Below are 26,968 nucleotides of genomic sequence, written 5' to 3'. Positions count from 1 at the left end.
ATAAACAAAACAAAAAAACAAAACAAAAAGGAACTAAGTCGCTGTTTAACAGTCTCTATCGCAGACAGATAGCTGTTTTGTAAGGACGGAACATCGATTTTCCACTCCAATGTTTGTTCAATGCCATTAGTTTAGGTATATGATCGTTTGGTGAGCGGATTAAAACAGATCAATAACTTTTACAATAAGGTGAAATTATATATGGCACTAGACAAATCCCTCTCGCAGACAAAAATTGCAAATGTCAGTTTTCTTTAACTCATCCACTTAGATATCGCAACAAAAGTCATATCAAAATAGTTCTATGTATTTTTCCTCGAGACTAGAATCAGCCTTGGCATTCCAAATATGGTTACTCTACTGCAGGATGACGTCAAGACGCGACCGTTAAAAGACCCTGTAATAACGTTATTAAAACTAATCGGTTCGGTTTCCACGGATTTTGACCTCTATGACGACCTCCATCTCAAGTGCATTTGCAAGACCCCCAGTAGTATTCTTCTTCACGACAATGACAAAAACATGTTTGGCAAGGTAGAAATACCTTAACGCTCTGAATAGCGAGATACATCTACCAATAACCCTCATAACGCTTACACAGACTTCTTGAAGAAAAAAGAAACTAAAAAATCAAAATGCTATCACGTTTTATGAAGTAATTTTAAATAAATAAAAAATATAAGCATCAGTAGATGCACACTTTCGGGTCTCTTTGTTTGTTTTATGTTCTTTTCTCTCTTAGTTTGTTTTTGATGATCGTTTTCACGGCGGAAAAGTCTTGGTTTGGATTTATATTGTTCATCCAGGGTCAGCGATTCTTTCGATACAATTAATTTCAAATAGCCTACTACGATCTTAACTACAGCTAGTTAATCCTACACAAAGAACGCTCTTATCGCTCCGGCTCAAGTTATGTCTTGATCAGCTCGGCACACAAACTGATTCAGGATGAAACACGAGGGTACAAACAGACGAAACATTTGACAATAGTTACAGAACGTGTGTAGTCTGGGAATATTTAAAGCTGGAGCAAGAATGCTCTTGGCGCAAGGATAATCTCTCAGTCCCGTGCGATGTACTTATTGACTGCCGAGTTAGGGGGCCGGAGGGGGGAAAATATTTGGCTCGAGGTCTTGACGTACGGACCGAGCGCAGTGAGGTTCAAGCGTCGTGAACCAGAGCCAAATATTTTCCCGTCCAGCCCGACTTAACTGAGTCAATAGGCATTTTATCATATGATCTCCAAGTTTTGAAAATATATCAAAAGTTTGTTTTAACTTGAGTTAACTGTTGCGCTAATATAATGAGATCCCGCTCGCAAGCTAACTTATAAACAGATACACCTGGATGAAAAATGTGCATTCCGTAGATTAAGTATCCACAAGTTTTATTCAATCCAGTTTTGGTGTGGAATCTCACATTCGTCAAAACGTACAATATAAAGTCAACTACGACTCACAAAAGTCATGAACTTTAAATATTATACACACCAAAACCCTTTACAAGAGTTATCAATTAATGCATATATCTTACATTTAGCGGTATTAACTTACGTTCAACTCAAGTAAGCTGCTGTATAAAAGATAAGCATAGAAACGTTGGGAACATTGGGAATACAGCGGTCAAACATCGGGCATGCGCAAGGGGGCCATTTTTGGCCGGCCGAGCGCCAAATTCCCGCGCAAAATTTTAAAGGAAAACATTAAGATACAGTCGCTGTCATAAATAGATATGCCGTAGAATATGAACCCATCATGGTAAACTGTAAAAAGAAACAAAAGAGGTGAAAGGAAAACTTAAAACTTTTCGAATACAGACTTGTTCCGTGACGCATGTTTTGTTGATTTACCATTTTTGGGGGGCTTCATCAAAAACGTTATACGTTTTTTAAAACACTGCGACTTATTGGCTTGTGTTAGACAATTAGGAAATTTGCCGCGCGCCCGGCGAAAATGTTCCCTGTGCATGCCCTGCGTTTGACTGCTGTGTTGGATAGAAGACCGGACCCGAGAAGAGGACAGAAATTGAGACCAAGGCCATCTTTATCGCTCACAGTCTTGGACAATTCGATTTTACCACGATACTTTTCATCTTGGAAAGTTGAACTTTTACAAAACATGTACGAGCACAACACGTAAGTTAATAGCATGGTAATCATTTACATTTTGAACGTACACGTGTTTTGAAAATGTCTTTGTAGCAACGAATTCCTTACATTCGTTTTGTTATCCACGTGAAAAAAAGAAAAACTGTTGCAATCTCTAATGCTCCAATTCCCTTCCCCCGGCTGGTACAGCAGATACCACCTTCCTTGAAAACGCATTTGCTAGATTTGATTACTATACAGTAGCATTCTTTTTGTTTTTACACTTTAGAAACCCAATATTATATGCAAAGCAATAATTCATAGTTTAACTATGAAAATAGACTATTCCATGTTAAAACATTCCTCTTATGTATAATTGTTTACTGGAATCCAGCATCACTTGGTACACGAGCTTGGTTTCTGAAACAAAAAAATGTTTGGCAGAAAATGGTAAATAAAAATGATCAGTTTGAAACAATTTTTTTCAAGAAATTAGCTACTGTCTCCCATACATCTCAAAATGTCTGTCAAGTCTAAAAGGTAAATCTGTACTTGAGCCAAGTGGCCCAGCCTGCCAGAGCTTAACCCAGTTTCCTTACCACGAAGTTACTAGAAGTCTTACTACTCCCCCCTGGATGGGATACCACTCCATTGTAAGGTTACCCCCCCCCCCCCCACACACACACACACAGACACACACACACGTTTCATCAGGTTTCCCTGACAATTCACTGGCACCCATTTATTCCCCTTGGTGGAGAGAGGTAGAGCTGTGAAAGTAAAGCGTTTTGTCCAAGAGTGACCCAGGCAGGTCTCAAAACTTCTGCACCCAGAGTCCAGCGAACAAACAATTAGTCCAAAAGCAAATCACAGTATCTCTCCAATGAGTGACTACATAACCAAGGACATTCTAAATTTTGGGAAGGAGTATGTTTGTTACCAAGAGAAAACATTTTGACACTGCATTGAGACTGTATTTCTTATCTTTTGTTCTAAAAGTGCCCTCTAAAATATCCATTTAGAAATATGAATCACACATCAAGGTCACAAGAATAAAAGAAATGATCACCAATTAAAGAAACTCTTGATTGTAAGACAAATTCTCTCTATCAGCTTCATAGGATATGTATGAAGAACAGTATGGAGAATATACATACTGATGCTAGGATGTAAAGGGTTAATGGTCAGTGCTAATCCCCCTTTCCCAAAACTGACAAATGGTAAACACCACAGTGTACACTATTGAGTCATGGATGCACGAGGGAAGTTGCTAAGCACGAAAGAAGCATAAAAGTCACGTGAGGTGTTAGCCAACAGCAACTCTAGCTTCTTGAGTGCTTAGCAAACCTCCCAAGTGCATCCATACCTCAATAGTGTACACTGTGGCATTTACCATTTGTTTTATAACATAACATTGATACAATGTAGCAAAAGAGCTTTCTCTTATTTAACAAATCTTATGTGACCGGAAAAAAACAAGTGTGCACTGAAAACTAGTCTTTGCATTTGCTCACATCAGCAGCGTACACCCATAGGCAAATGGTGGATGCTGAATTGACCAATCAGAGCACGCACTTTACTTTGGCTGTGTTATAATTCTAAATGGAATACTTACATAAGGTGTTCTCAGGCCATATTTGCTGCAAAACGTCACTTGACATTTACGCTTATGCCCTGTGCGCTGATCAAAGGACTGGCACATGTCAAATGCTGGGATGTACACATGAAGTGATGCTGCAGTGTCAGAATGGCTAACATTCTCCACACGATGAAGACCTATGCTATCTACAAACAAAACAAAAACCGACAGTTAACAACTCTTACAGAAACTTCCTAGATTACTTATAACTGGTTTAAAAAATTAACAATGTATGTTAATCGTTGGACTAAAAATACACACCAAGATAACTTGCAAGTTTTCAAAATTTACTCTGTAAAAAAAAATTCTTCAGAGAGCTAATTTTCCAGAAAGTAAACATGAATAACAATTAATTACAGCCCTTTTTTTAACAAATGTAAAGTTAGCAGGTCTAACCAATAGTTGTCAATTAATAACAAGCAGAAGTACACATTTAAGTGGGGGTGATCAGCCCTTCAAATAGAGATAACACAATTGCAAAGGAATCACAAGTGCTCAGTGATAAGCTTGCAAATTACCAAGAAACTAAGCCAGAGAAAAAGTGCTGCACCAAGATCAAGTACAATACCATGCCCCTCTATTGACCACTTTCAAAAATGGCTGCCGGATTAATATTCTTTTGTTTAAATTTAAATTAGCCTTTCTGGCCTCGCTTGAGATAATGCATTCTTTCGAATTTTGTACTGGAGAACAGGCCAGAAAGGCTAATTTAAATTTAAACAAAAGAATATTAATCCGGCAGCCATTTACGAAAGTGGTCTATGCTTAGTATAAATTGATGAATTTTACATGCAGTTTGAGTCAATGGGCAAGAAGTGACATTGTCTTGAAAACTTTAACCCTTAATCCTTCAGAGTAACTGGCACCTAATTTCTCCTTACAATATCACCCCTGAATCGAACATTAACCTCGCTAGAATAACAGAAATGGTCATCAACTAAATAAGCTCTTGATCGTTAGACAAATTCTCCATGTAAGTACCATAGCATAATTATAGAGAATACGAATACTGATGTTAGGGTGTACAAGGGTTCAAGGTGCCTACAGAAGTAAGTTGATCTCACTCTACCCAAGGGCATACCATTGATGTAGTTGACTTCATTTGTCTTGTAAAATCTTGATCCTGTTGGTTCCAAAGGCTTTTCCGGCTCAGATTCTGATGGCCATGCAAACTGAGTTTCTTTCAATCTCCCATCTAACACTTTTAGGAAGCAGTGGGCATCAGCATGATCATGGATAGAACTGAAATAAAATAAAAATGCCAATTTGAAGTGATTCATTAAATCCAATTCCCTCTGTAATCATTTCTCTTGAAAGAAGTACCATGATAGCCTTTGGAACTTTTCCAATGTCTCCTCACAAATACTGGGAGGTGCCACCTTTTATCCTGCTGACAATACTACCATGAGTGGCAAATGAAGGCAATATTTTGTCGAGTGTTTCTTTCTTTTTAATATTTCATTGGTATTTTAAGTTTTGTTTGATATTTTCCCTTAAATCACGCAAGTGTTTACCTACAAATGCTACTTCGACAAAATTGTGGAAAAAAATGCAAAGATTTTCATCAACTTGAATTATATCCTGTCAAACAATAAATGCTGACTTAACATCTGCAAAATGCGAAATGTCTACTCTAGTTTAAGTATCTAGTTGGTAGTGTTTGTGACTCAGTCTTGACAAATTACAAGATTATATGGCTCTGAGTAATTGTTATCTATAAATTCTGTCTGTCTTTATATATGGCTTCAACTATTTCAAACCAATTTGGAATTGGTCTTTCTTTCACATGCCTGACATAATCTGAGACATAGGTAGGCTATATTCATTGTTTAACATGTTCGCTTCACAGGTTAAGAGGTTTGCATTCATGATACTTGGCAATAATATTATCTCCCACAACCTTCAATCAAAAACTATCTTAAAGAAAAGTTCAAAGAAAACACAGTTAAGCTACCAATCAATTTGTGCTTCTGTGAAAATCACTTGGAATCACTTCCATGTCTTCGTTAATTCACATTTAAGTTCCTTGACTGTTCAGGCCTGAATAGCAATATGACGAGAATATTCCATGACTTTCATGGCAATTTATTTACTCTCAGAGGATTTTCAAAATAAAACCGAAATGATGTTCTTCAGTATTCCTTGTGAAAGATCATAATCCACATCTGGGGTAATTTATTAAAAGTACAAACAAATGAACATACAGACAAACACAACAATTTTCTTTTGTCCTGAAGAACAAAACTGACCTTCAGCATCTTCATATGCATGCTTTTCACGTGTAGTGTACATGCATGCATTTTGCTAATTAACACATGCAACTGACAAAGCATGAAAGGCAAACTGACACGTGTTCATTTTTTTAAGAACTTCATAATATGCGTAAATAATTACAAACTGGTAAACAACTGCCCTCTTTCGTTGTAATTTTTCAAACAAGTTAGTAATTTACTTCGATTAACGAGGTGGCACCAAAAGGTTATTTATGGGATAAATTAAGGTCAGAGCGATATGATGACGTCTGGACGTAGTACGTAAAGAGGTTTTTGTTTACGTCAAAATATATTTCGTCGATTACAAACGTAGTACTTACTATAGGCCACAGATACAACTAGCATTCAAAAAAGCGGTAAAACATTAATGGTTCAAATGAAGTAATATCAGGCTATGAAAATACCCCACCTTGACAAAAAGGCGTTTCATACAATGAGATGTTAAGGTGTCTAAATTAACCGCAGGACGTACCTTCCCTGTCCTTCTCCCCAACACAATATGATCACATTAAATTTGCCATTTCCTTCATCTACCAAGTTTCGAGTGTACCTGTGACATAGCGAAAGTATTTACAAACAGCACAAGAAAATCGACTGGTACTTCTATTACAGTATAAATAATCGAAACAACGTTAAAGGCTTCGCAATGACCTGTGTGGGTCGTAGGTAGCGTATTTAACCCAATCCGCAGGGTTTGACTGATACGACTCCAAAAAGGAAATAACCTGCTCTACATTGACACAGTCGTCGTTGAAAAGAACATGAAGACCTTTTACCACGTCGTCTACTGTTATAGGTGGCTCCAAACATTTCTTTGGGTCCATAACAACGGAATTTTCCCGCGGTCAATTAACAATCTTCGTTTTTCGCCAAACTCGGCCAACGCAATATTTCTGAACACGTGCGCGCGCAAAGGTTGTTAGGGTGACGTCACCCACGAGGTACACACCCCCGACCCCGCCTCCAGATTTTGACACCCTTAAAGTTATAACGCCAATATCAATAGTGAAATTTCTCTGGGGTCGCAAACCTTACCCTTACTTGACCAAATAAACTGTACTACTCTGTTGCATTCCACCCCCCCCATCTAAATCTGAATTTTTGTTCCGCAGCTTTACCGCTTACCTTGACATTGTATTTCACCACAGGCAAAAAAACTCGCTAGCAACCGATCTGCCTCAAAATGATGGAATATCGTGGATCGATCTATCGTAAAATTCGTTTTTATCTGGAATCATCCGGAATAAAAAGTAAAAATAATGTAAGTGGACTATGGCAACATTTTCCTCCCGTCTTTCTGGGAGAATTAAAGCTCTCCTTGATTGTAGTTCCATTTGAATATATAATTCCTTTTCCCTGATGAGTGGGCAACCACGAAACAGGTCTGTGGGGATGAAACGTAGTTGATTGATTTTTTTCTGCCTATCACACGTTAATTCCTTTTCCCATGTAGTTTCCTTTGACAGGAATTAAATATTTTTAAGGATTTCCATGATTGAAAAGGGTAAATAACTTTTCGCGGAATGCGTCAAGCATGTCCTGGCCTGTATCTCGCTTCCGATCGCTCCCACAAAGACTTCTAAAGATTATTTCCAAGGTTCTTTCTATCCTTCTATACAACTCTACGCAAAGTTGCCTTCATTATCTCTCCGAGAATCAGATAATAGTCTCCAGGATTGTCCTGCTTGTGTGTGATGTTCCAAATATAGAACATGAACTGGATTTTAGCCCAAGAAGACAGCAGAGTGATCCATTTAGTCACGAGACTGATTCACGCCGAAAATTTCGAATTTACATCTTTTTTGCCATCACACGAAGCGGATGAAGCATGTCCCACCCATCTATCCTTTTTCGTTGCGATTTTCGCCACGCATTAAGTACGGGCGAAGGAAGAAAACAATCGCAGTGGACATCGAACCCTGAAAGCTAAAGCCTTCTGGGCATTTTTCCGGGAGGATTATTTTGGGCGGATTGCTGTTTAAACCATTGGCAGCCAGGCCAAGTTAACTTGGTAACCGCGCTTATGAACACGAGGTTCGGAACTCACTTGAGAGTGCGTTCTAAGTGTTTGCGTAGAACATTGATTATATTTTTTTCCTCATTAGCTGCTAGTCCTGATCAGTGATCTTTACACTAATCTAATATGACAACAACTGAAGAAACCCTGGCAGAGTATGAAAAAATGTTTGCAAAGCGTTTCACGGTTGAAGATGAGGAGTTCATGAAGACAGTAAACAAGACTCAGGCTTCCCCTCCATGTCTAACCGACTGGCTAAACTCTGGATACAGGGAAAGGTAAGGAGATTTTATTAAATTTTAACTACTCTTCCAACTGGCGATTCTTTCTTGATAGCCTGCTCAATGGAAAAATAGCATTTTGCACTTCAAAGGTCATTTAGTTTCTTTTGTTTAGCCAGTACACAGACAATGAAAGTTTGCAGTTTCATTATTGTAAAATGATTGGACACACTACTTTTTATTCGAACCCCCTCTCCTATGGGAGGTAAAATTCCTTCACCCCAAGTTTCTGTGTTGTTCGAAACGTTGAATACTGCATTCTAGGGGTCCAAAATTTCGTTTATCTCTTTCAAAAACATTACAACAGGCCATGTGGCAAAGACCTCTCTGAGATACAAGATGTGTTGTCTGTATTGCATGACTATCATCTCTTAGCTAAGATGAGAACTGCAACTTGTTGTGAGTCTGTGGTTGAGCTTTGGGATTACTTTACTTATCACAAGCTCCATTAAAGATTTACATACATGGTTGAAGTGGGAACATCTTTTTTGAGAGCATCTCAAATTTTTTCAAAAGGTTTCAATCGTAAACGTTAATAATTTATATCAATGACTGTGTATTTGATCTCCTACAGCCGCTTTCAAAGCTATGGTGGTGGCAATGACAGCAGAAGCTATGAAAGGTCCAGACATGATGGTGGACGTGACCATGGCAGACGACATGGTGAGCATGGAGATCGTCATGTAGGAGACAGACATGATTCATATCATCACAGAGATGGTGACAGGTAAGGTCATACCATAAGAAACTTACAACTTTATTTGTTGCAGGTTCATGTTGTGTGAAGTAATGTGGAGTAGTGCAGGAATATAAAAGGAAAGATACTATATTTTGCAAAAGAACATATTTGCATGATATTTGGTGAATGATATTGGTGTACAGAAGCAATAAAGAGCAGGGCTAGACACTAACTTTTCAACTTACTAGCCAAGTGGCTAGCGACAACTTAGATGTTACAAGAATTTCAGTTTGTTTACTAGCCAAACTGGCTAGTGGAAATCAAAAACCACTAGCCATAACTGAATTGTGCCAAGCCCTGAAAAAGTCAGCCTTACGTTGCTAAGGAGGTGTGCAGTGGCCGAATGCTTCTTGTGCTGGACTCCAGATTGAGGTGTCCTGGTGCTAAACTGGACAAGGTCATTGTAGGGCGTAAAATTAACTTTTTTTGTGGTAGCCACTTGGCGCCTAAATATTTTAAAGTGATAGCCAATTCCAAAAAGTTGGTGGCCATTATGACACACACACACAAAAAAAATTTTTTACCCTGTCACTGTACTAGATAGATTATCATATCATAGTGATACAGTCATACAAACATCAAAAATGAGCCCGCTAAATTCGCACGAGCTACAAAGAGGACACTAGAATGGATCATATACAATGTTATAGGTTACCTAAATCCAAGATGGCGTTTAGTGACAGTAGATTTACGTTCGACATCATGCATGTGCTGCGTTTTGGAAACGAGCTTAACGAGGAACTTTGCTGCAGATTTATCTTTACAAATCTTTAACAATCCCAAGATCTCTAGGTAAGATGTGATTAGAAATTCTAGTCGCCAATTTGGCGACTAATTTTCAGGATTTGGTCACCAAAGTGAAAAATTTAGTTGCATTGGCGCCTGTATTAGGCACAATTTTACGCCCTGCATTGCCTTGTGTTCTTTAGCCGACATGTAGCTGTACCCTCCCCTCCCTGAGGAGAAACGGTATACGAAGGAGCACCTATGAAAACCTGACTCAAATTTTGTCCTGTGATGTCATTCTAATCTATGCAAAATTATGGATATCCATCCAGAAAGTCATAGAAACTTACCTTTAAACCTCGTAGTTGATCCCTGCTGTCTGTAAAGTTAACCACAAAGGCACTTTGTTTACAATCTTATTCATTGGTATGAAAGAAAACCACAAATTTTAGCCAATCAAAATACATGAAAGTATGGGATGAAACGGTTAACCAATAAAAAGTAATTATATTTTCTTGCAAAAGAGTGATGTCTCAGAACACAATTTGTGTCAGGTTTTCATAGACATTCCCTTACCCTTCTCCCCAGGGGGGAGGGTAAGGCTACATGTAAGCCCTGTGTTCTTGGGAAAAACACTTCGCCTGTCGGTGCCTTTCTACACTCAGGGTTATAATTGTGTACTAGTGAATTTTCAGGGTAGCATGATCAAATGGTGGGGGGTAACCTTGGGATGGACTGGCATACCATTCTACTCCAAGTCCTTTCATGCTGTGGAACTTAGACCAAGCTCAGGCCACATGAGCCACTGGGCTTGAGTACAGACTTTACCTAACCAGTGCCACCTTTGTTAGGGGGAGGCAAATAATGAAAAAAATTAACTAATCATATGATGTCCTTTTTTCGACTATACCCTGGAGATCTGAGCAATAAGCTTGCCATGCTGTCAAATGCAAAATTGAATACCAACTTATGGAAGTGCATTATGTTATCAGAGATGCCCTTATGCACGAATGAGATCATCAAAACTGAAGAAAGTGTTTTTTTTTTTTGCTTGACTACAGATATGGAGGTCGTTATAGAGATGACCGTGGTCACAGAGCTTACAATGATCGTCAGAAACCTGCAACAGAATATGGATCTCGTGGATACTATGAGTTTTTCTATTGATTAAAGATTCAATTTCAGTAGCAACACTTCCATTGAAGTACAAAAGAAACTGTGTTATAAAAATGTATAAGCTGGCTGTTAATCTGTTCACAGAACTCCTCTTTTAACTTAGATTATCATTCAAAGTGTTTCTTATATTTTTTTTTTCCTGCTGAATTATTATTCTCTCTCTCTTCAAGCTCATTCTTGCAGACTTGCTTTGCTTTTGCTTGCTTAGGTTGGAAAATATGAACAGCTGTAGACAGGCTAGTTACCTACTTTGATGTCATTACAAGACTTTACCAAACAAAGGCTGTGCGGCACCATCAGTTAAAATTCAGTGAAATTATAGAGAATTTAGTATAAAACTGTCTTTGTTTAGTTTGATTTAAAACAAAGAACATGCCCAGATAGCTGAGCACAAACTTAAGAGTTGTATGATTGGACACAACCTTTTGTTCACTTGACTTGGAAGCTATCAACTGGGATCACCCTCCAAGTACAGTAGGTGCTGTGACATTGATTAACTTGTGAGGTAAACACTCAGTAACTTAAGCATGTTACTAAATATTGATGGAAATCTTGCTTCTTTACTCTTGTACATGTAGTTCAATCACATTGGATCCCTGGTAATTCAGCACTGTGTATGTGTATGTTTTGTTTTGTTTTTTTTTACCTTGTATCATAAGTTCTTCCTTCATTAAGCAATAAATTATTGTCAGAGAACGTGTTGTTTGTATTGTCACGAGCGAAGGGCAAAGAAAAGATCTGACGCCCCCCCCCCCCCCCGCCTCAGAGAAATTGAACCCTACACCTTCGACCTTTGAGTTAAATATTTCAAGGGTCCTCGTTTCTTTGTGAGAGGAATAGATCCCAGGCAGTTAGGTTATCATGTTAGTTTCGAAACGCGTTACTCGTGTACATTTCTGTTGTTTGTTCCGGTCTAATATCTCTTCGTTGGTTAATGATTATCACTTAATAAGTTTGGTATTTCAATCAGTTTCATTAAGCACGTACACCAGATATTATGTTTCATACTTCATCGCTTGTCAGCGCATTAACTTGCTGTCGACACGACCAATTTCATCTGCTATTAGCGAGCTATCTACAACCATTTGGAGCTAGACCAAAGTAAGTTTCCCTTTATTTTACTGTTAAGATATTTCCTTTTGTTCGGTTCGCATTTTGGTTTATTTCTCGCTTTCAGTTCACTTTGTAATCGCTTCATCGTTAATTAGGCTAATGTTACATTTCTTAGAGATACTTTCTAAAGTTTAGCTTCTACTGTGTTTTCTTTTAGTTCGAACCACACAAGCACACACACAGAGCCACGCTCTCAATTCAACCACTTGAATTCAGCTTCAGCCATCAATCTTAACTACGCTACCTTCAAGCTATACTTCGCCACTTTCATCTGATTCCACACCGATATCGTTTGTATTTTGATTATGGTCCTCGTTTAAATAAACCGTGATTTACATTGTGCGTTCGAATTGTCTACTCCGCTATACTAGTAACCTTTGGAGGTTACAATCATGCAGCCTAATTGACTTCAGTGGCAGCAATATAAAGCTGCACTGGCATCAGAGTTAAGAAGCCTTAGGTATCTGCAATCTTTGACCCCTGCCCAAGGATCAGAAGGTTCCTCCCGGCCAGACTTCCTGTCCGTATTTAACGATGGATCCAATACTTCTAACTCGGGTGCCTGGAAAGTGCCATGTAGTTGACGTCTTTTGAATTTCATTTTCAGTCCAATTAACCGAGCAACTACGGCCCAGCTAGCATTGGTCGGTGTGACCGTGTCTTCGGCTTTTCGGAATCTTTGTAAATCAGAAGTTGGGAATGACCGATAGTAGTTCGGTCATCACATTTAACGCGACTGTAAACATCGGAGACATGACCTCTGCAAATATTCTTCACCAATCTCCTCTCGCATTTCTGTTGAGTCACTCCTTTCCTAAACTTTTTGTTTTCAATTTCTTCTGGCGAATTATCTATACATGTTTTCTTGGATTTTAGAATGAATCCCACTGAGAGTAATTTCGCATCTTTTTCAAAATTATCCATTTTTCGTTCTCTGTGATCATTCGCTCCGGAGCTCTCTAAATTTTCTACCGACCCAGTTAAGGTGCTAAAACAAGGTTTTCTACCTTCTTCCGAACTCGTTTCAGTAGTTGTTGGTTTCGAAGTAATTTTCATTCCCAAACGCATTTTTTGACGATCGAGAGATTTTTGGAGTGTCCCATTTTCTTACTTGGTCCAATCAACCAATTTTTTGGCGTCGGTTTTTTTTATTTCAGGAAGACGGTGTCCCATACGGGCGCGCGCAGATGCAGGTCGCTTTCCTCGTAACTTAGCTTCTTTCCTCGAAAGAAATTCCACTTTCTGAAAAGACCGGAATGCTCTTTCTTTTTCCTTTTGCTTTTGAATTAAACGACGATATTTTTCGAGCTGATTTTGGCCTTGCTTCCTAAGTACTTCTGCCTCTCCTACTCGGAAGCTAAAGCAAAAAAGAATGTCACGGACTCCATTCCTGGTCTCTTGTAAGGCCGCATTACTTAAAACGTGCCTCTTAGATTGACTTGTAATAAAGTACTGTTGCTTTAGCGTTTTCTGTGTTTATTTTATTTAATTGCAGTTTTGCAATCGTTGACAGATCGTAATCAATGTTTTTACAGCGTTAATGAAGTCGTTTACAGCGTTAATGAAGTCGTTTACAGCGTTAATGAAGTCGTTTACGACCATATTGCGCACAAAAAGAAATCATTTCATCAGCTGATTGCAATACCCACAGTGTACGAAGTGGTGTCAGTGTATGAAGTCTTATCATGCCCATGCTTTCACGTTGTCAAAGAATTGTACACAAAGAGGAAGTAAAACTTGCTCAATTCAAAGAGTTTTCCAAAGTTTTCGTCTGTCAGAGTGTAATGACTAGACTGAGCCCACAGCAGTAAGTTTTGGTGGCGTTTTGGTTTCGTAAAGAAAGCACAGGGGTGGGCGGAATCCTAATTCTAAACTTCCACAAGAGAATGGCTTAATGAACACTTGATGAACACTTAGTGAACACTTTGTGCTGTGGAACAAATGTAGCAGTCACTAATGGAAAAGCTTTCAATCTGTGGCGCGATGAGGTGACATCGTTTCCCGAGTTGACGGTTTGAATCAGTACAAACAATGAAACAATTGCGCCCACTTTAAAAGAACATTATGACTTGATCCAATGCCTACTTTTGTTCATCAAAATTTTTTTTTTTTTTTTTTTTATCATTTTTCAAATTTGCACCTGTATGCTGACTGCGTTAAGAGAAATTAACAATGTATACTTCATAAATATAATGACATATATAAAAACAGAACTAAAATCGAACTTCCGAAGTGAAGAAAGCCGAGATTAAAAAAAAAAAAAAAAAAATCAACAGCTGGTCATCAAAAAGCTTTCGAAGGAAACACTTGTCAGAACAACGCTGGTAAATTATGGTGATGATTGAAATGTACTGATGACATTGTTCGACCACTGTACCATAACAGTGAAGCAAAACTCTACGAGTAGCGCCGGACTCAAATTGTAAGTCAGGCGAAATGCTGCTTCCAGCAATCGCTATTGATACTATGTCATAAGCCGTGAGCGACTTGTCCTCCAGTTGTCTACATGGACACAATTATCTAATCGAAATCCTTTCAGAAAGCTCTATTGCTGGACTCAGTGAAATTCGAAGCATAGTGCTCTATGTTTATAAAAATCTCAGCGCCACTGTCAGTGCCACCATCACTATCAAAGTCACTATCGACGTCAATGTCGTTGTCAATGTTCGTATCATTATTAGCCCAACCATATTTGTGCATGTAAAGATGAAACAATTTTAGTGAAACAGAAAAATCCGAGCCCCAGATGGGACTTGAACCCACGACCATCCGTGATCTAGTCGGATGCTCCAACCACTGAGCTACTGGAGACTCCATGGTGAGGAAGGGTCAATTTGTGGGCCTGGACTCGAACCGCATCGCGCGGCTACACAGCCAGGTATTGGTCAGCGCCTGTGAAACTCACTAACAGCATCACGCTGTCAAGATGCGGCCAACCAACCTCCAAAGTGAGCATGTAAAGATGAAACAATTTTATGACCAATACTTGGTCAGGACTACACTCACCCGGACGATCAGACTACACTTTCACATAGGTCGTTTTTGTTATCAAAGTTAGTTTGGGTCTGATATGAGTCTGATCCAAGAGAACCGAATTTAACAGATGTGTTCCTTGTCAATTAATTTGGAAATGTACGAGAGGAAAAACCATCACCCACGCGAAGTTATTGTAATGTTTTAAATTATTTATATCACTGACCTTCGAAAATGTAGTTAATATGGAAACCACACAGGTATAATTTCAAATCTATTTGTTCGCATATTTCAGGACCCTAATTTCTTTTATCTCGTTCTCAGCACAAATCGCTTTAGAAAAGAAAATGGATTAAGGGTTTAGAGCCGTGATTTGGAGCAAATCGCAAAAGTGATATATTGCTTTCTGTCAAGCGTAATTCATTCTCAGAAGGGACGCGTTCCCTTCGGGGAACTGACGTGTTGGTATAGTAGCACTAATCTGTTTAGTTACATCACAATAAATTATAAGTCAATAAACTTAAGTGAAATAAACAACCTTAGCCCATTTATCGTGATTTGATTAGATTATTCGTTCAACTGGCTTGTTCGTGCACCCTTATGATCAATAGTGTTGGTTAGAATTACCTTCCACTGACCAATTAACTTTACGATAGAGGTTATTCGCTTCCAACACAGTTAAGTGGCCTGAAGGGTAACTGCAGATCTTTACTTTCTTGGACATAGTGTTTGTGCTTCTCCAGTTGAAATGAACTAAATTTCAAAACCTCTCAGGTTATACAATTTAACTGTAAAGAATTGCGATAAAATATAAATGTTTAAAAAATTAAAAATCATCTTGGTCTAAGAAAAATGCGACGACGTTTCGACGTTCGCTTGCAGTCATTATCAAGTCAATAACGGGTAAAATGAGAACGAATATAAATGTAAAAGAATTCCTAAGAGATACGGATAACAAAATTGAAAATATATAAATAACAAAGTATTCACACGCAGAGTCACATATTCGCGCACGAAGTCACGTAAAGAGTTTGGTGCGAATAGAATCTTTCTGAGTATTTAACTTGGGGTTCGGTTCCTTAATGTATATTGAAACATAAATACTCTGCAATCGGGGGGCATCTTGAGCAACACGGTCTATTGAAGACTGATCTGGTTGATAAGCGATTTTCTGTTTTAGCGAAATGTAGATCAAAGTTTGATTGTCTAATTTTTGAGATGTTATTCACGATGATGAACTTTATTCATGTGTCAATTATAAAATAGCAGTAATAAAACCACTAAGTAAGGACACAACAAGATAATTTTAATGAAATCATAAATAACTAAGTATTAATATGCGATTAAATAGCATAAAATATACGAATAAATAGCATAAAATTTGTGGTCAGCAGAATTAGGCAAGGGGACCTTAAGACGTGGGGGGGGGGGGGGGAGGAATAGTCTGAGCCTAACTAAGATATAACTAAGAATTATGCACTGCAAACCAAGCAGCCCACACAGTCACCATCGTCCATTAACATTTCCAAATCCATTCCTCTAACTGCCCTCTAACTGCTCATAAAGGAACTCATAAAGGAACTGAACCCCGAGTTAAATACTCAGATAGACTCTATTCGCGCCAAACTGTTTACGTGACTCTTTATGCGAATATATGACTCTGCGTGTGAATTCTTTGTTATTTACATAGTTTCAATTTTGTTATCCGTGTCTCTTAGGAATTCTTTTACATTTATATTCGTTCTCATTTCACTCGTTATTGACTTGATAATAAAGTTAAGCGAACGTCGAAACGTCGTCGTATTTTTCTTAAACCAAGATGGTTTTTAATTTTTTAAACTTTTCGATTTTATCGCAATTCTTTATAGTTAAATTGTTTAACAAACCTCCTCTCAGGTTATAGGCCAGTAAAGGAATTCCATACAGTTGGGTTAAAGAACATAACACTTAATTTTTGTTAATTGACTCTATCGCGGTTATTCTTGCAAATTCCCGTAGTTCTCTTGTCTGGGCTAAGTGTGCGTCGTAAAACGATTGAGACGTGAGTGATTTTTGATTAAGTACGCAGACAGATAGGCGCGAGAAAGACTTTCTATGTCATTAAATTCCTGAGAAATGTAAAAGCTTTTAGAGTGTGTGTCAGCTCTACTGAAAGACCCAGTTGTACTTTGGAATGCAACCAAGAGATTTTAATTGGTAAACTCATCCATCATACTCAAACTGAGGGATAATTAGAAAAAGGTGCAAATTTTGTTTGGTTGAACGACGTTTATCGAAAAGTTGGCCACTGGGGTGCTTGGTCTCGAGTGAAAGGACCGGTCAACTACGTAGTAATAACGATGACAGTCGACGACGAAATATTCAGGCTCAATCATGGCCATGGGAACTTATAGTAGAGAATACAAAAGAGCTGTCATGCGAAACACAGCAGCGGGAGGTAACTTGCAAAATAGTTTAGACAGCCTCGAGGATCAGAAGAAGCGTCTCGTGCGCTCTTTTGAAGAGAAGAAGCTGAATCTTACAGAAAGAAAATGTGCACTTCCAAAACTGTTCTCCTCGCTTGGGCAGATTGGAGGAAAAGAACGTAGTAAACGCAGTCCACTCACAAAACAGCTTTCAGATAGTTCAGCGTTAGTTGAGTCTCGTGAAAGGAGATTGAAGGAATTATCCTCATCTAAGAACGACGTGGTGAATTTTAACAAGCAAAACCATCAAATATCAAATACTGCAGCAGAACAGGACAGTACTCTGTTACCGCCTGCTATCGGATCTACTTCCCGACCACGGCTCTTTGTAGAGCGAAGGAGACATAGCGAAAACCTCCCGAGCGAGACGCCGAAACCACCGCTAGTATCAACCCTCTTGCTGCCTGCAAAAATAACTGAATCGGAAGAGGAGCAGGAGGCATACGGCTCCGACCCGGAGCAGGGCACATTCAAGACCAAATTGAGAGTTCCAGCCCCTTATACAAGTCTGGGGACGCAGTTGCCCCTCTCACCACTTCTGCAAAGGAAGGCCTCACAGCTCTCCAAGCTTCAGTTAGCTCCTTTAGACGCGGCAACTGAAAGGCAGAGCGTATCGCTGCTTGCCTCACCCCGTTTTCAGCGCCGGCGCGCAGAGAGCTGGGACCAGGGAAAAGAATTAGATGATGCGGAGCTCTCGAGAGAGGGACAGAAACTTCGCTCGATGAAATTGAACTGTGAAGAAATCGAAAGCAGCAAACAGGTAACTCTTATGATTATATGGATTCTGCTGTAGACTGGGATAGGAATGGTGGGGGGGGGGGGGTATGTTTATAAAAATTCTTCTGATTGGTAAGCCGGTTATTTTTTAACCTGGTCACGGCTGATTTATCCGTTTAGAATGGCGAATGGCTTGTAAATGAGCACGGCTTTGCGACAGGGTGACTGACAAGCTTTATCTGCGTGAAATCGATTCTAGGACAGGATGAGAATATTTGTAATGTTTTGTCATATACGGATGGGACACTGAAAACCGTGACTCCCTGCAAAGGAGGTTCACGAGGCGCAAAAGAGTCTGCGATACCCTTCGTTTTTGGACAGACCATTCTTCACTCTTCTAACTGGGGCTAATATCCTCGATTGTATACCGCTAGCCAGTACCAAAACATGAAAATCTGAAGGTCACGGAATATTTCTCTTTATAGTACCGTAGAAGTCAATCACTGTCTATAAGACCTATTACCGCCGTCTGTTGAGCCTAAAAAGAGGCTCTCCCGTTTGGGTTTCGCCTTACGCCTTCTTTCCGGGGACAGCTGGCTATTACCGTCTCGGCAGTCGCTCATAATGGAAAATGTTACCTTAACCCCAAAATCACACCCTGTATAGAAAAGTTCAAATGTCTCTTATAATTTACAAATCCTAAACAGAGCACCCAAATTCATTTCTGCCTTTGAAAAAATAAAATGATCACAGATAAGTAAAAGAGAAAAAAAAAAAACACTACAATAGGTTTAAAAGATATTTTTAATCAACTCTCAAATTTACAAGAACAATAGCGCTTATCTTTTTGACGTTCTCATGGGACTTTTAATGCTTTGAGCTGATTATTGTAATCTTATTTGTACACTTTTAAAACTAGGCTATACAAGAAAATTAATAGCATCGATGCAATTTGTGGCATTTCTGACTTGTGCGCTTTACTTGACTTGCAAAAAACATTGAACTCAAAAGCACGAGAACTGCGGCTGAGAAATTAATTGTTGTTTGGCACAGAGTGTAAGTGACGCAATGGTCGTCACTGCAAGAAACTCTAATGAGTTCATTTCTTTTTGTTTGACTCTCGACTAAGATTAGAACAATACCGAACTACTCTTTTGCACATTCCTTGTTTTAACTGAGATTTTTGGCCGAGGCTTTATCATCAAATATTTGGATTTAACAAATGGACGATAAGTATATCAAGCAGTGAAACGATTCGAAAAAAAATTAACCCTTCCGGTTGTGAACTCCCTTAAAGGACGCTTAAAAGGATTTTATTTCTTTTGTTTTACGCAACAAAGAACTTGAGTAGTATAAGTAAGTCATTCGCGAATTGAAACCTTTAAGTAAACCACAAACTGCTATCTTAAGAACTAACTGGTTTTTCAATCATCATAAAAGTGGCATAAAAGTCCCTGTACTGATCTCAATGGCGCACCGCATATCCGATTTGATCAAGAATGATGCCATCTCCAGCGGTAAGATTAAGAAGGCTATTGAAATTAATTCCATATACGACGAAGACCTAAGAAAAGATCTTTCCACTCTACAGAAAGAAAGAAAGCATTTCATGCAATCTTTGTCCAAAAAGAAGCTAGATTTCATTCGTAAATGCAAACTACCATCAATTCACCAAACATGCTCGGCGACATGGCCTGACAATGCAGCGATCCAGAAAAAAGTTGCCGAGTTTTGCCTTGGTTCCTCTAGTAATTTTACAACTCAGCGCAACGCTGGGTCGCCGGCGCCTTTAGTGCGCCCACGGAGTCAACCTTCGAGTAACGAAATGGGTAAGTTAAATTACCGCTCAAGGAGTATCATCTCTGAAAAAGACTTCGCGTTGGAAGAAAGTGACACGTTACATCAGGAGGACGACAATCGTTTTCCAAGCGCTGATCAAGGAGCAACAAACGCCATCAAGGCAAGGAATGACTCTGGTTCAACAAGTTTTAAGATTCCCTCGCCAGGAATAGGCCTACCAGCAACACGTTCTTCAATGCTATCTCGGTTGAGTAATTCGAATGACTTGGCTCAAAGCCATTCTCTACCGAACTCGCCCACTGTTCCACGACGACGCGCTTTCACGTTGGACTCGAGCTTAGGTAAAAGTCAGGGTTATGATTTGAAAATCGCCTTGGGGCGATTACAATCAACTCCAGCTACCAAACAAGGTAGGCGATGTCGCACGGAGACATGCCCAGTTGACCTAGAGGTAAGTTTGCTCTGTGAGGATCTGTTGTTCGAAGTGACTTTGTAAACATCGCATGATGTACAAATTTGAGAAAATAATTTTTGGTTTGCTTGTTCGATCGTACCGTGAACAGGCTCGATCAATAACAGCAGAACGAACAGAAAGAGCATGATTTTTGTCAGCTTTTCAAGTTTCGTTTGATCAGCATGAATCATCTTTTTTACCTAAAAATCTAAAATCTAAAGTTTATCGCAAAATGTAATAATTCATCCATCATATGGATAATGCTGGGAAAATACGTAAGATGCATTTAATTTTTTTAAACCTCTTTTTTTTTTTTTTTTTTTTAAAGTTTCATCTTGAATGTGGTGCTTTATACAAATGAGCAATTTATTTTCAAACTGACCATTTGTGAAAGATTAATATTCTTGAATGCTGATAGAGTATTTAGAGGTATCAAAAATAATTCCAAAGGGTGCAAACTTCGCACTATCTTGTTGTTGACACTTAGACCACAATGTGTGGATGGTTTCTTTCATAGTAAAGATAAATGATAGATTAATTATCATAATAGGTTGACGTTCTGTTCCAAAACTGTAGTGCTAGAATTAATCGGGCAAAGTTAATAACAAAATTGACCATGTGGTTGGCAATTTCGTTCGGATCATGCATGTTTCGAATCAGCGCCTCATTCTAGAGGAATCTTTGGTGGATAACTGTTCTCTGTTCAGTATGGCACAACAAGAAGACTTGAACAATGGGGCCCTTTCCACACATTCAATTGTGCCACGAGAGAGCAATTTACGATACGGTACAAACACTACACACTAGTTTACATAATAAACACTACACACAGTTTACATTATAGGTGGTTTGCAACCAATCTCTAGAGACAGGTAACAATAGTGAAAGGAACAAATGCTGGTGGACGAATAAAAGGAGCTAATGAGATATCTATTGTTTACGTCCACCAACATGGCGGCAATGACGTGATGTGCAAACCACCCATAAAGTTTGTACACCGAGAGTAGAAAATACAAAGGAATTTTCTTCCTGTTTAAAACTACATGTGAGACTTAAACTAGAGAACTTACTGCCAGCAGTGGTGCGATTTCAATACGAACGCTATTACAAAAACGAATACAATATGTGACCAGCTTAAGACAAAAAACACTGTCAACAATTATTTCTGGTCTCCGTTTAATAGTTTCGTAATTCTGAATTAAATGAGAGGTACAGTACAACTGCACCACTCAACCCGCCATACTTTTTAAATAATAATAATAATAATAATAATAATAATAGTGTCTTTATTGTTCAAAAGATAAAATTACATATCTTATGTTACATTAAAAAAAGGATGTAAATGAGCTTAGTTGTATCTCTAAATAAGATAAGTATATACGTAGAGACAAATACGAAAATCGAATACAAGAAGTACACTTTTACAAAGCTACTTTGTACTTAAAAACAATTCTATTAGAAAAGGTATTCTTAAAAAGGTTCGTGCGAATGGCGGGCATTACAGGGGATTTATTTCTTAGATTATATCTCGTAATCTTGTTCTCAGGGAAGTAGGCTCTCAGAGGGTGGCTAAGGATAGTAACCTAAAAATTCTTGGAATGGGAAACAACAGCTTGCAGGCTCAAGATCGAGAGGTCCTAGTTCGAGACCTGACCAAGTTGCAATGTTACGTTCTTGGGGAAGACACTTAACCACAAAATGTCTCTCTTCATCCGGGAATATAAATGAGTAAAGAAAAACCTTTAGAGAAACCTGGGAGGGGGGGGGGAGGAGGGGGGAAGGGTTACCTTTATTAAACTACCATCCCATCCATGAGGTAAAGTGTTCCTCTTAGGTGCACCATGCCACGCATTTTGGCTTAGAGTTGTTGGAGTGTATATTTTACCTTTTACCTTATAGCTCTATGAGTACTGTGGTTAGCCTGATCATGATTTTGGAAATGGGAATTTCTCCCCATCGTGTTTGTAAATTTTATAAACTGAAATAAAACGTATATGCCTTTCAGTATTCATTCATGACCCTCAAATTTATGAAACATTCAAAAATAAAAACGAAACCCGCCTCTTGGGTATGACAACCTAATCAGTCCTGGGACCTGGTAAAAGTTGAGTTTCATGAAAGAAGCTTGATAAGCAAGTATGGTTTCTCGACCTGTGGGTAACGAAATGTAATGGTTCACGTTTTTTCTGGACTTAATTTCAGACGAGTTCCATTTTTATTTTTCCTTGTCTTATTTTCATAATCATAGTCTAAAAAAGTAAACTCGATAAAAAAATTGAACCACAGCTCACCTACTCTCCCGTGCTTTCTCGTTTGATAAGCAAGTAGGGCTTCTTTACCTGTGAGTAACGAAATATCATGGTCCAGGTTTTGCCTGGATCTAAAATATCAAACGAATTCGATTTTTGCTTTTCCTTGTCTAATAATCATAATCATAGTCTGAAAGAAAGGAATTCAAGAGAAAAATTGAACCACAGCTCAACCACTCTCCTGTGCTTTCCGCACTACCTGTTGACTTTATAACTGCAGGTTCCTTATCCTAACTGTTCTTTACTGTCCACATTTCAGGATGTGGGAAGGCTGTCACCGCGTGCACCGACGTCACCACAAATTTCGCCAAGAAGACTGCGCGCTTTTCAACCTCTCGGGGCTGACCAATCACAGCGTTCTCCTCAAGAGGGCTTGTTTCTTTTGCCAAAACTAGACACACGGGGTTCATTATCAAGTATGTTGGACGACAATGGGAAAGAGAGAGCCAAGAGGCGAGTGCTCAGTCTGGCAGCAGATAATACTACGAGAGAAGCACTCGATCTTCAAAATTTATCTCCCAAGACAGAAAAAAAGCTTAGGAACTTCTTAAACTCCGAGAACGGAGGGTTAACCGGGTTTTCCTCCAAGCAAGATGGGCTTGAAGATAGAGTAGAAGATGGCAAAGGTCCAAAAAGACCAGAAGCGGAAGAGGAGGAATGTACTTGGAACAGCGATAATGATGACGATGACGATGAAACAATTGGAAACAATGTGGCTGGTCAAAAGAAGATTCATTCACTGGAGGAGATTAAACACACTCGCTATCTGCGCATGAAGTCACCAGTTCATTGGCTACCGAAAATGGGAAATATGCCAAAGCCTTTGCTTTCGTCATCAATTATTGTAGGACACACGAAGGTGGGTTTCAAGTCAATTTCCGAACGCCAAGGAGATAAAGAAGAAAATAAAAACTCTGAACAGAGTAAGTGTTACGATGAAATGGAAAATATGGAATGGAAAGGAATCGATGAACAATCCAAACTGGAGCCAAAGGAAAAGGAAAACGAAAACAACAATGAAACTTACAGGGATGATCCGGAGGTTAAGGAAAACTCTTTTATCGGTTGCTATTAGTGTTCCTTAGCCTACGTGCAGGTCACTCTCAGAAGACAGAGCTGAATAACGTATACGCATGCGCTAGGTTTTGCCGCGGAAACAGCGGAAATACGGATTTTGAGTCGTTCGCATGGTTGATTTCCTATTCTGTTGCTTCGAGGCGTCGTTTTCCTTGCCGCTTTTCTTTTACAGAACAACCTCCAAAAACTTGGTATACCCTGTAAAAATTTTCAAAAATTAATTTTCTCCTTTAAACCTTTGGAAATAGGAAAGTGCCTTCGACGAAAACAGAGTTCCTCGGTTTTAAAGGTCAGCCCTTATTATTTTCCGCTAATTTCGCTAAATTTTAAACCAAGGACACTTGAGCCCGCGTTGTTGACCGCATACCCTCTGACGTAGCATTTCATTATTGAGCTCTGTCCTCTCAGAACATTACTCAAAATACGGGCCTCCCGTAACACAGCGGTCAAATGTCGGCCGGCATGCGCGAGCGGATCATTTCTGGCCGGCTGCGCGCCAATTTCCCCCGCAAAATGTTCTAGGAAAACATGAGAAACAACCACTGTCTCGCAAAATAAGAGAAAAGAAATTGAAATGTCCACAGAGATCTATTAACGGAAACAAGACTTTTCGAACACAAAGCTTATTTAAGAACGGGTATCCTACTGATTTTCTATTCTGTTTTGAGCTTTACAAAACAAAGTTCTACGCTTTTGCAACCCCGTGACTTTACTGGCTTGTGTGATTGTTTGTAACTCGTGTGAGACAACTTGGTTCTGACAGCCAGAAAGCACGCCACCTAGTCAGTATAACGTTCGCACTTGTGCCGAAGTTTGACCACAGTCACTTAGGTATTAAGAAACGAAATCTATGAAACGAATTTTGTTATAGACCGATCAACAAAGAACAAGAGTGGAACTTGTTTCTATAATCAATATATATGTTTAAACCAACAAGTGTGCTTTTACTCAGAATGTCTGATCTCATGATCATTTGCAAGCTGTACATTAAGTAAATAAACCCCTTCAGGCGGCTGGTATGTCGGCTGACGATGTTAACGGCTGAGAATATTTGGCCGAGAAGCGAAGCTTCGAGGGCAAATGTGAAATTTTGAGGACAATCTCTTAGCCAAGGACGTTACCATCCAACATACCAGCAAGTCAGAAGGTGGTTTATTCATTTTATGACCTCCCATTAATTTTCGTATTTCGCATTGATAGCAAATTTTGGTGAATTTTTGTACTTTTCCGGAGCAGTATTTGAGATCAGCTTTTTACTGTCACTACTATTGGCTTCACTGGCTTGGTCTTTTCGACAGAAATATTCGGGGGACAAATACAGACGTAGACCGAGGTTATGGCGTGATAACTGTCCGGTGATTTTGCACTAAGTGACGTAAATAGCCGATAGAGTCAAGCGAAAATTAATGGGTGGGCTATAATTGTTAATAACATTCCCTGTAAATATGAAAAATGAGAGACAACTACATCAATCGATAAACAATTTTTAATTTAATAGAGGTTTTTTTTCTTAAAAAAAAGACTCTGTCTAAAATAAATTTCCCTTCCTCAGTGATTTCTAGGTTGATCTCACTTTTAATCCGTGTAGGGGTGTTGAAGTAAAAAAGGCCTGATGCACGTGTACTTCGGAATACCTAATTTCACCCCTCGCCTCGCTTTCAAGGTGTGAACTGATGAATTTTGATGGAAAGTAAACTCGCAAACACTGGAGTTTAAAGAATACACACATTAAAAAAAGGAAGTGACAAAGATTCATTAGAATTTTGGTACAAACACTGAAGCGAATAATTGCTTTAGTGTACACCACACAGAGCCCACTATTAACCTGTATGGCATACACTAATCAACAACTATTCACCCCAGTGTCGGTGGTTAGCGGCGGATGTTTACCTCCTCGCTTCGCGGCTTGGTAAATATCCACCATTAGTCACCACTTGGGTAAATAATTGTCACGGGGTATGGTGGGGTGCACTAGACCGCTCAATACAGGTTCCACAGATAAGGGGTATTATAAAAAAAAAAAAAAAAAAAAACATAAACAACGCCAATTTATGCCATGATTGACCACTTAATGTACAGAATCTTGCTCGAAAATACTACTTACTTTAATTTTGGGAGAGAAACATGGATTAAAAATTTCATGGAAGATTACTTTTAGTCTTATTTGAATGGTCCTGCTCTCAGGGGCCGTTCACTGCCGGTGGAGGACAATAAACACAGGACGTTGGGACTTAGTAAAGGGTGACCGCAGCCGCTTTATAAAGATGACCGCTCCATAGGGGTGAAAATAAATTAATTAGAGTAATTAGGTGGAAACAAATTTGGGTTTTTGACAACTGACCGCTAAATATTGGGCGACCGCTTAATACGATGCCGCTAAGATTGCTTCGCGGCAAAAGAAAGAAGAAAACTGATAAAAAAGGAGGGTGATACTTATGTACCTGGTGGATTTTAATATGTTAAATCAAAATCAGTACAAAATACTGTGGTGGTGTTACAGACTTCGAACTTTAACCGCAGTTTTCTCCTTTTTGTAATTTTACCTTAATAGCCAACGCGTCAAAAAGGATATCTTTGCTTATTTTTGTGCAATTGAACTAAAATTTTCATTGAATTTTCTCTTGTATTTGTGCTGTGTTCTGAACCAAAAAAGAAGCATTTATGTGAAAGTGCAAGAATCTCATTTCAATTTTTTGAGAGTGAGGAGGGCCAAAATAGTGTTCTTTTCAGGAAAAAAGTGTTGGTTTTCTGAAAAATACTTCTATAGTTTACTTTTTGAGGTGTACAGCATAGAGTTATCATTTCAGTTTATTTTGATACTATTTATTGGACCTCTTGTTCTTTAGATATCCTTTTTGTCAGATAGGCACCCTTTTTTCACAGTCGGGGCCTATAAACTGGTTGCCGTGGTTACAAAATGTCAATCATGACACTTAAGGATGATATTTCCAATGGTACCATAATGAATTGGACCCAGTTAATATTGAAAATTTTGAAAATGTGAGTGGAACCACCTAATTTCTACTGTAGTGCTTTTCGCCCTGCCCCAAAATGAGGGAAAGCCCTGGGAACGAGGGTGAAATATTGGTGTACCTTACATGCATATATAACTTCGTTAAATAG

The 26,968-nt window shown here is 38.9% G+C and overlaps 3 protein-coding genes across 5 annotated transcripts; 2 read left to right on the top strand and 1 right to left on the bottom strand.

Moving 5' to 3' along the window:
- Positions 1–1,370: 1,370 nt before the first annotated feature.
- On the bottom strand, positions 1,371–6,910 carry LOC111334623 (cysteine dioxygenase type 1). The gene is made up of 5 exons (XM_022940416.2): positions 6,650–6,910; positions 6,471–6,548; positions 4,807–4,967; positions 3,702–3,871; positions 1,371–2,506 (listed from the first exon to the last, which is right to left on the bottom strand). Exons 1-5 carry the CDS (start codon positions 6,820–6,822, stop codon positions 2,483–2,485), a joined length of 606 nt encoding a protein of 201 aa, XP_022796151.2. The 5' UTR covers positions 6,823–6,910; the 3' UTR covers positions 1,371–2,482.
- A 1,099-nt stretch (positions 6,911–8,009) lies between these two features.
- On the top strand, positions 8,010–11,633 carry LOC111334624 (uncharacterized). The gene is made up of 3 exons (XM_022940418.2): positions 8,010–8,293; positions 8,871–9,023; positions 10,823–11,633. Exons 1-3 carry the CDS (start codon positions 8,142–8,144, stop codon positions 10,926–10,928), a joined length of 411 nt encoding a protein of 136 aa, XP_022796153.1. The 5' UTR covers positions 8,010–8,141; the 3' UTR covers positions 10,929–11,633.
- A 5,080-nt stretch (positions 11,634–16,713) lies between these two features.
- Positions 16,714–25,400, top strand: LOC111334596 (uncharacterized). 3 transcript variants are annotated; one of them, XM_022940385.2, is made up of 3 exons: positions 18,599–19,722; positions 19,797–20,456; positions 23,028–25,400. In XM_022940385.2, the coding sequence occupies exons 1-3, from the start codon at positions 19,705–19,707 to the stop codon at positions 23,841–23,843; spliced, it is 1,494 nt and encodes a 497-aa protein (XP_022796120.2). In that variant the 5' UTR covers positions 18,599–19,704; the 3' UTR covers positions 23,844–25,400. The 3 variants fall into 3 exon arrangements, with proteins under 3 accessions (XP_022796118.2, XP_022796119.2, XP_022796120.2); XM_022940383.2 differs by lacking the exons at positions 18,599–19,722; positions 19,797–20,456 and adding an exon at positions 16,714–18,248; XM_022940384.2 differs by having other exon boundaries at positions 18,594–20,456.
- The last annotated feature ends 1,568 nt before the right edge of the window (positions 25,401–26,968 follow it).

The sequence above is a fragment of the Stylophora pistillata genome, chromosome 1 (assembly GCF_964205215.1).
Source record: "Stylophora pistillata chromosome 1, jaStyPist1.2, whole genome shotgun sequence".
NCBI classification, from domain to species: domain Eukaryota; kingdom Metazoa; phylum Cnidaria; class Anthozoa; order Scleractinia; family Pocilloporidae; genus Stylophora; species Stylophora pistillata.
This window is presented reverse-complemented; position numbering and strand designations above follow the sequence as displayed.

Excerpts from the sequence above, each read along its gene's own strand:
- LOC111334623 (XM_022940416.2), bottom strand. The coding sequence starts at position 6,822 with ATGGACCCAAAGAAATGTTTGGAGCCACCTATAACAGTAGACGACGTG. Across the intron at positions 6,549-6,649 it reads GCTACCTACGACCCACACAG|GTACACTCGAAACTTGGTAG; the intron begins GTCATTGCGAAG and ends GCTATGTCACAG. Across the intron at positions 2,507-3,701 it reads ATGGCCTGAGAACACCTTAT|AAACCAAGCTCGTGTACCAA; the intron begins GTAAGTATTCCA and ends TTTTTGTTTCAG.
- LOC111334624 (XM_022940418.2), top strand. The coding sequence starts at position 8,142 with ATGACAACAACTGAAGAAACCCTGGCAGAGTATGAAAAAATGTTTGCA. Across the intron at positions 8,294-8,870 it reads AACTCTGGATACAGGGAAAG|CCGCTTTCAAAGCTATGGTG; the intron begins GTAAGGAGATTT and ends GATCTCCTACAG. Across the intron at positions 9,024-10,822 it reads CATCACAGAGATGGTGACAG|ATATGGAGGTCGTTATAGAG; the intron begins GTAAGGTCATAC and ends GCTTGACTACAG.
- LOC111334596 (XM_022940383.2), top strand. The coding sequence starts at position 17,397 with ATGGCCATGGGAACTTATAGTAGAGAATACAAAAGAGCTGTCATGCGA. Across the intron at positions 18,249-23,027 it reads AAATCGAAAGCAGCAAACAG|GATGTGGGAAGGCTGTCACC; the intron begins GTAACTCTTATG and ends TCCACATTTCAG.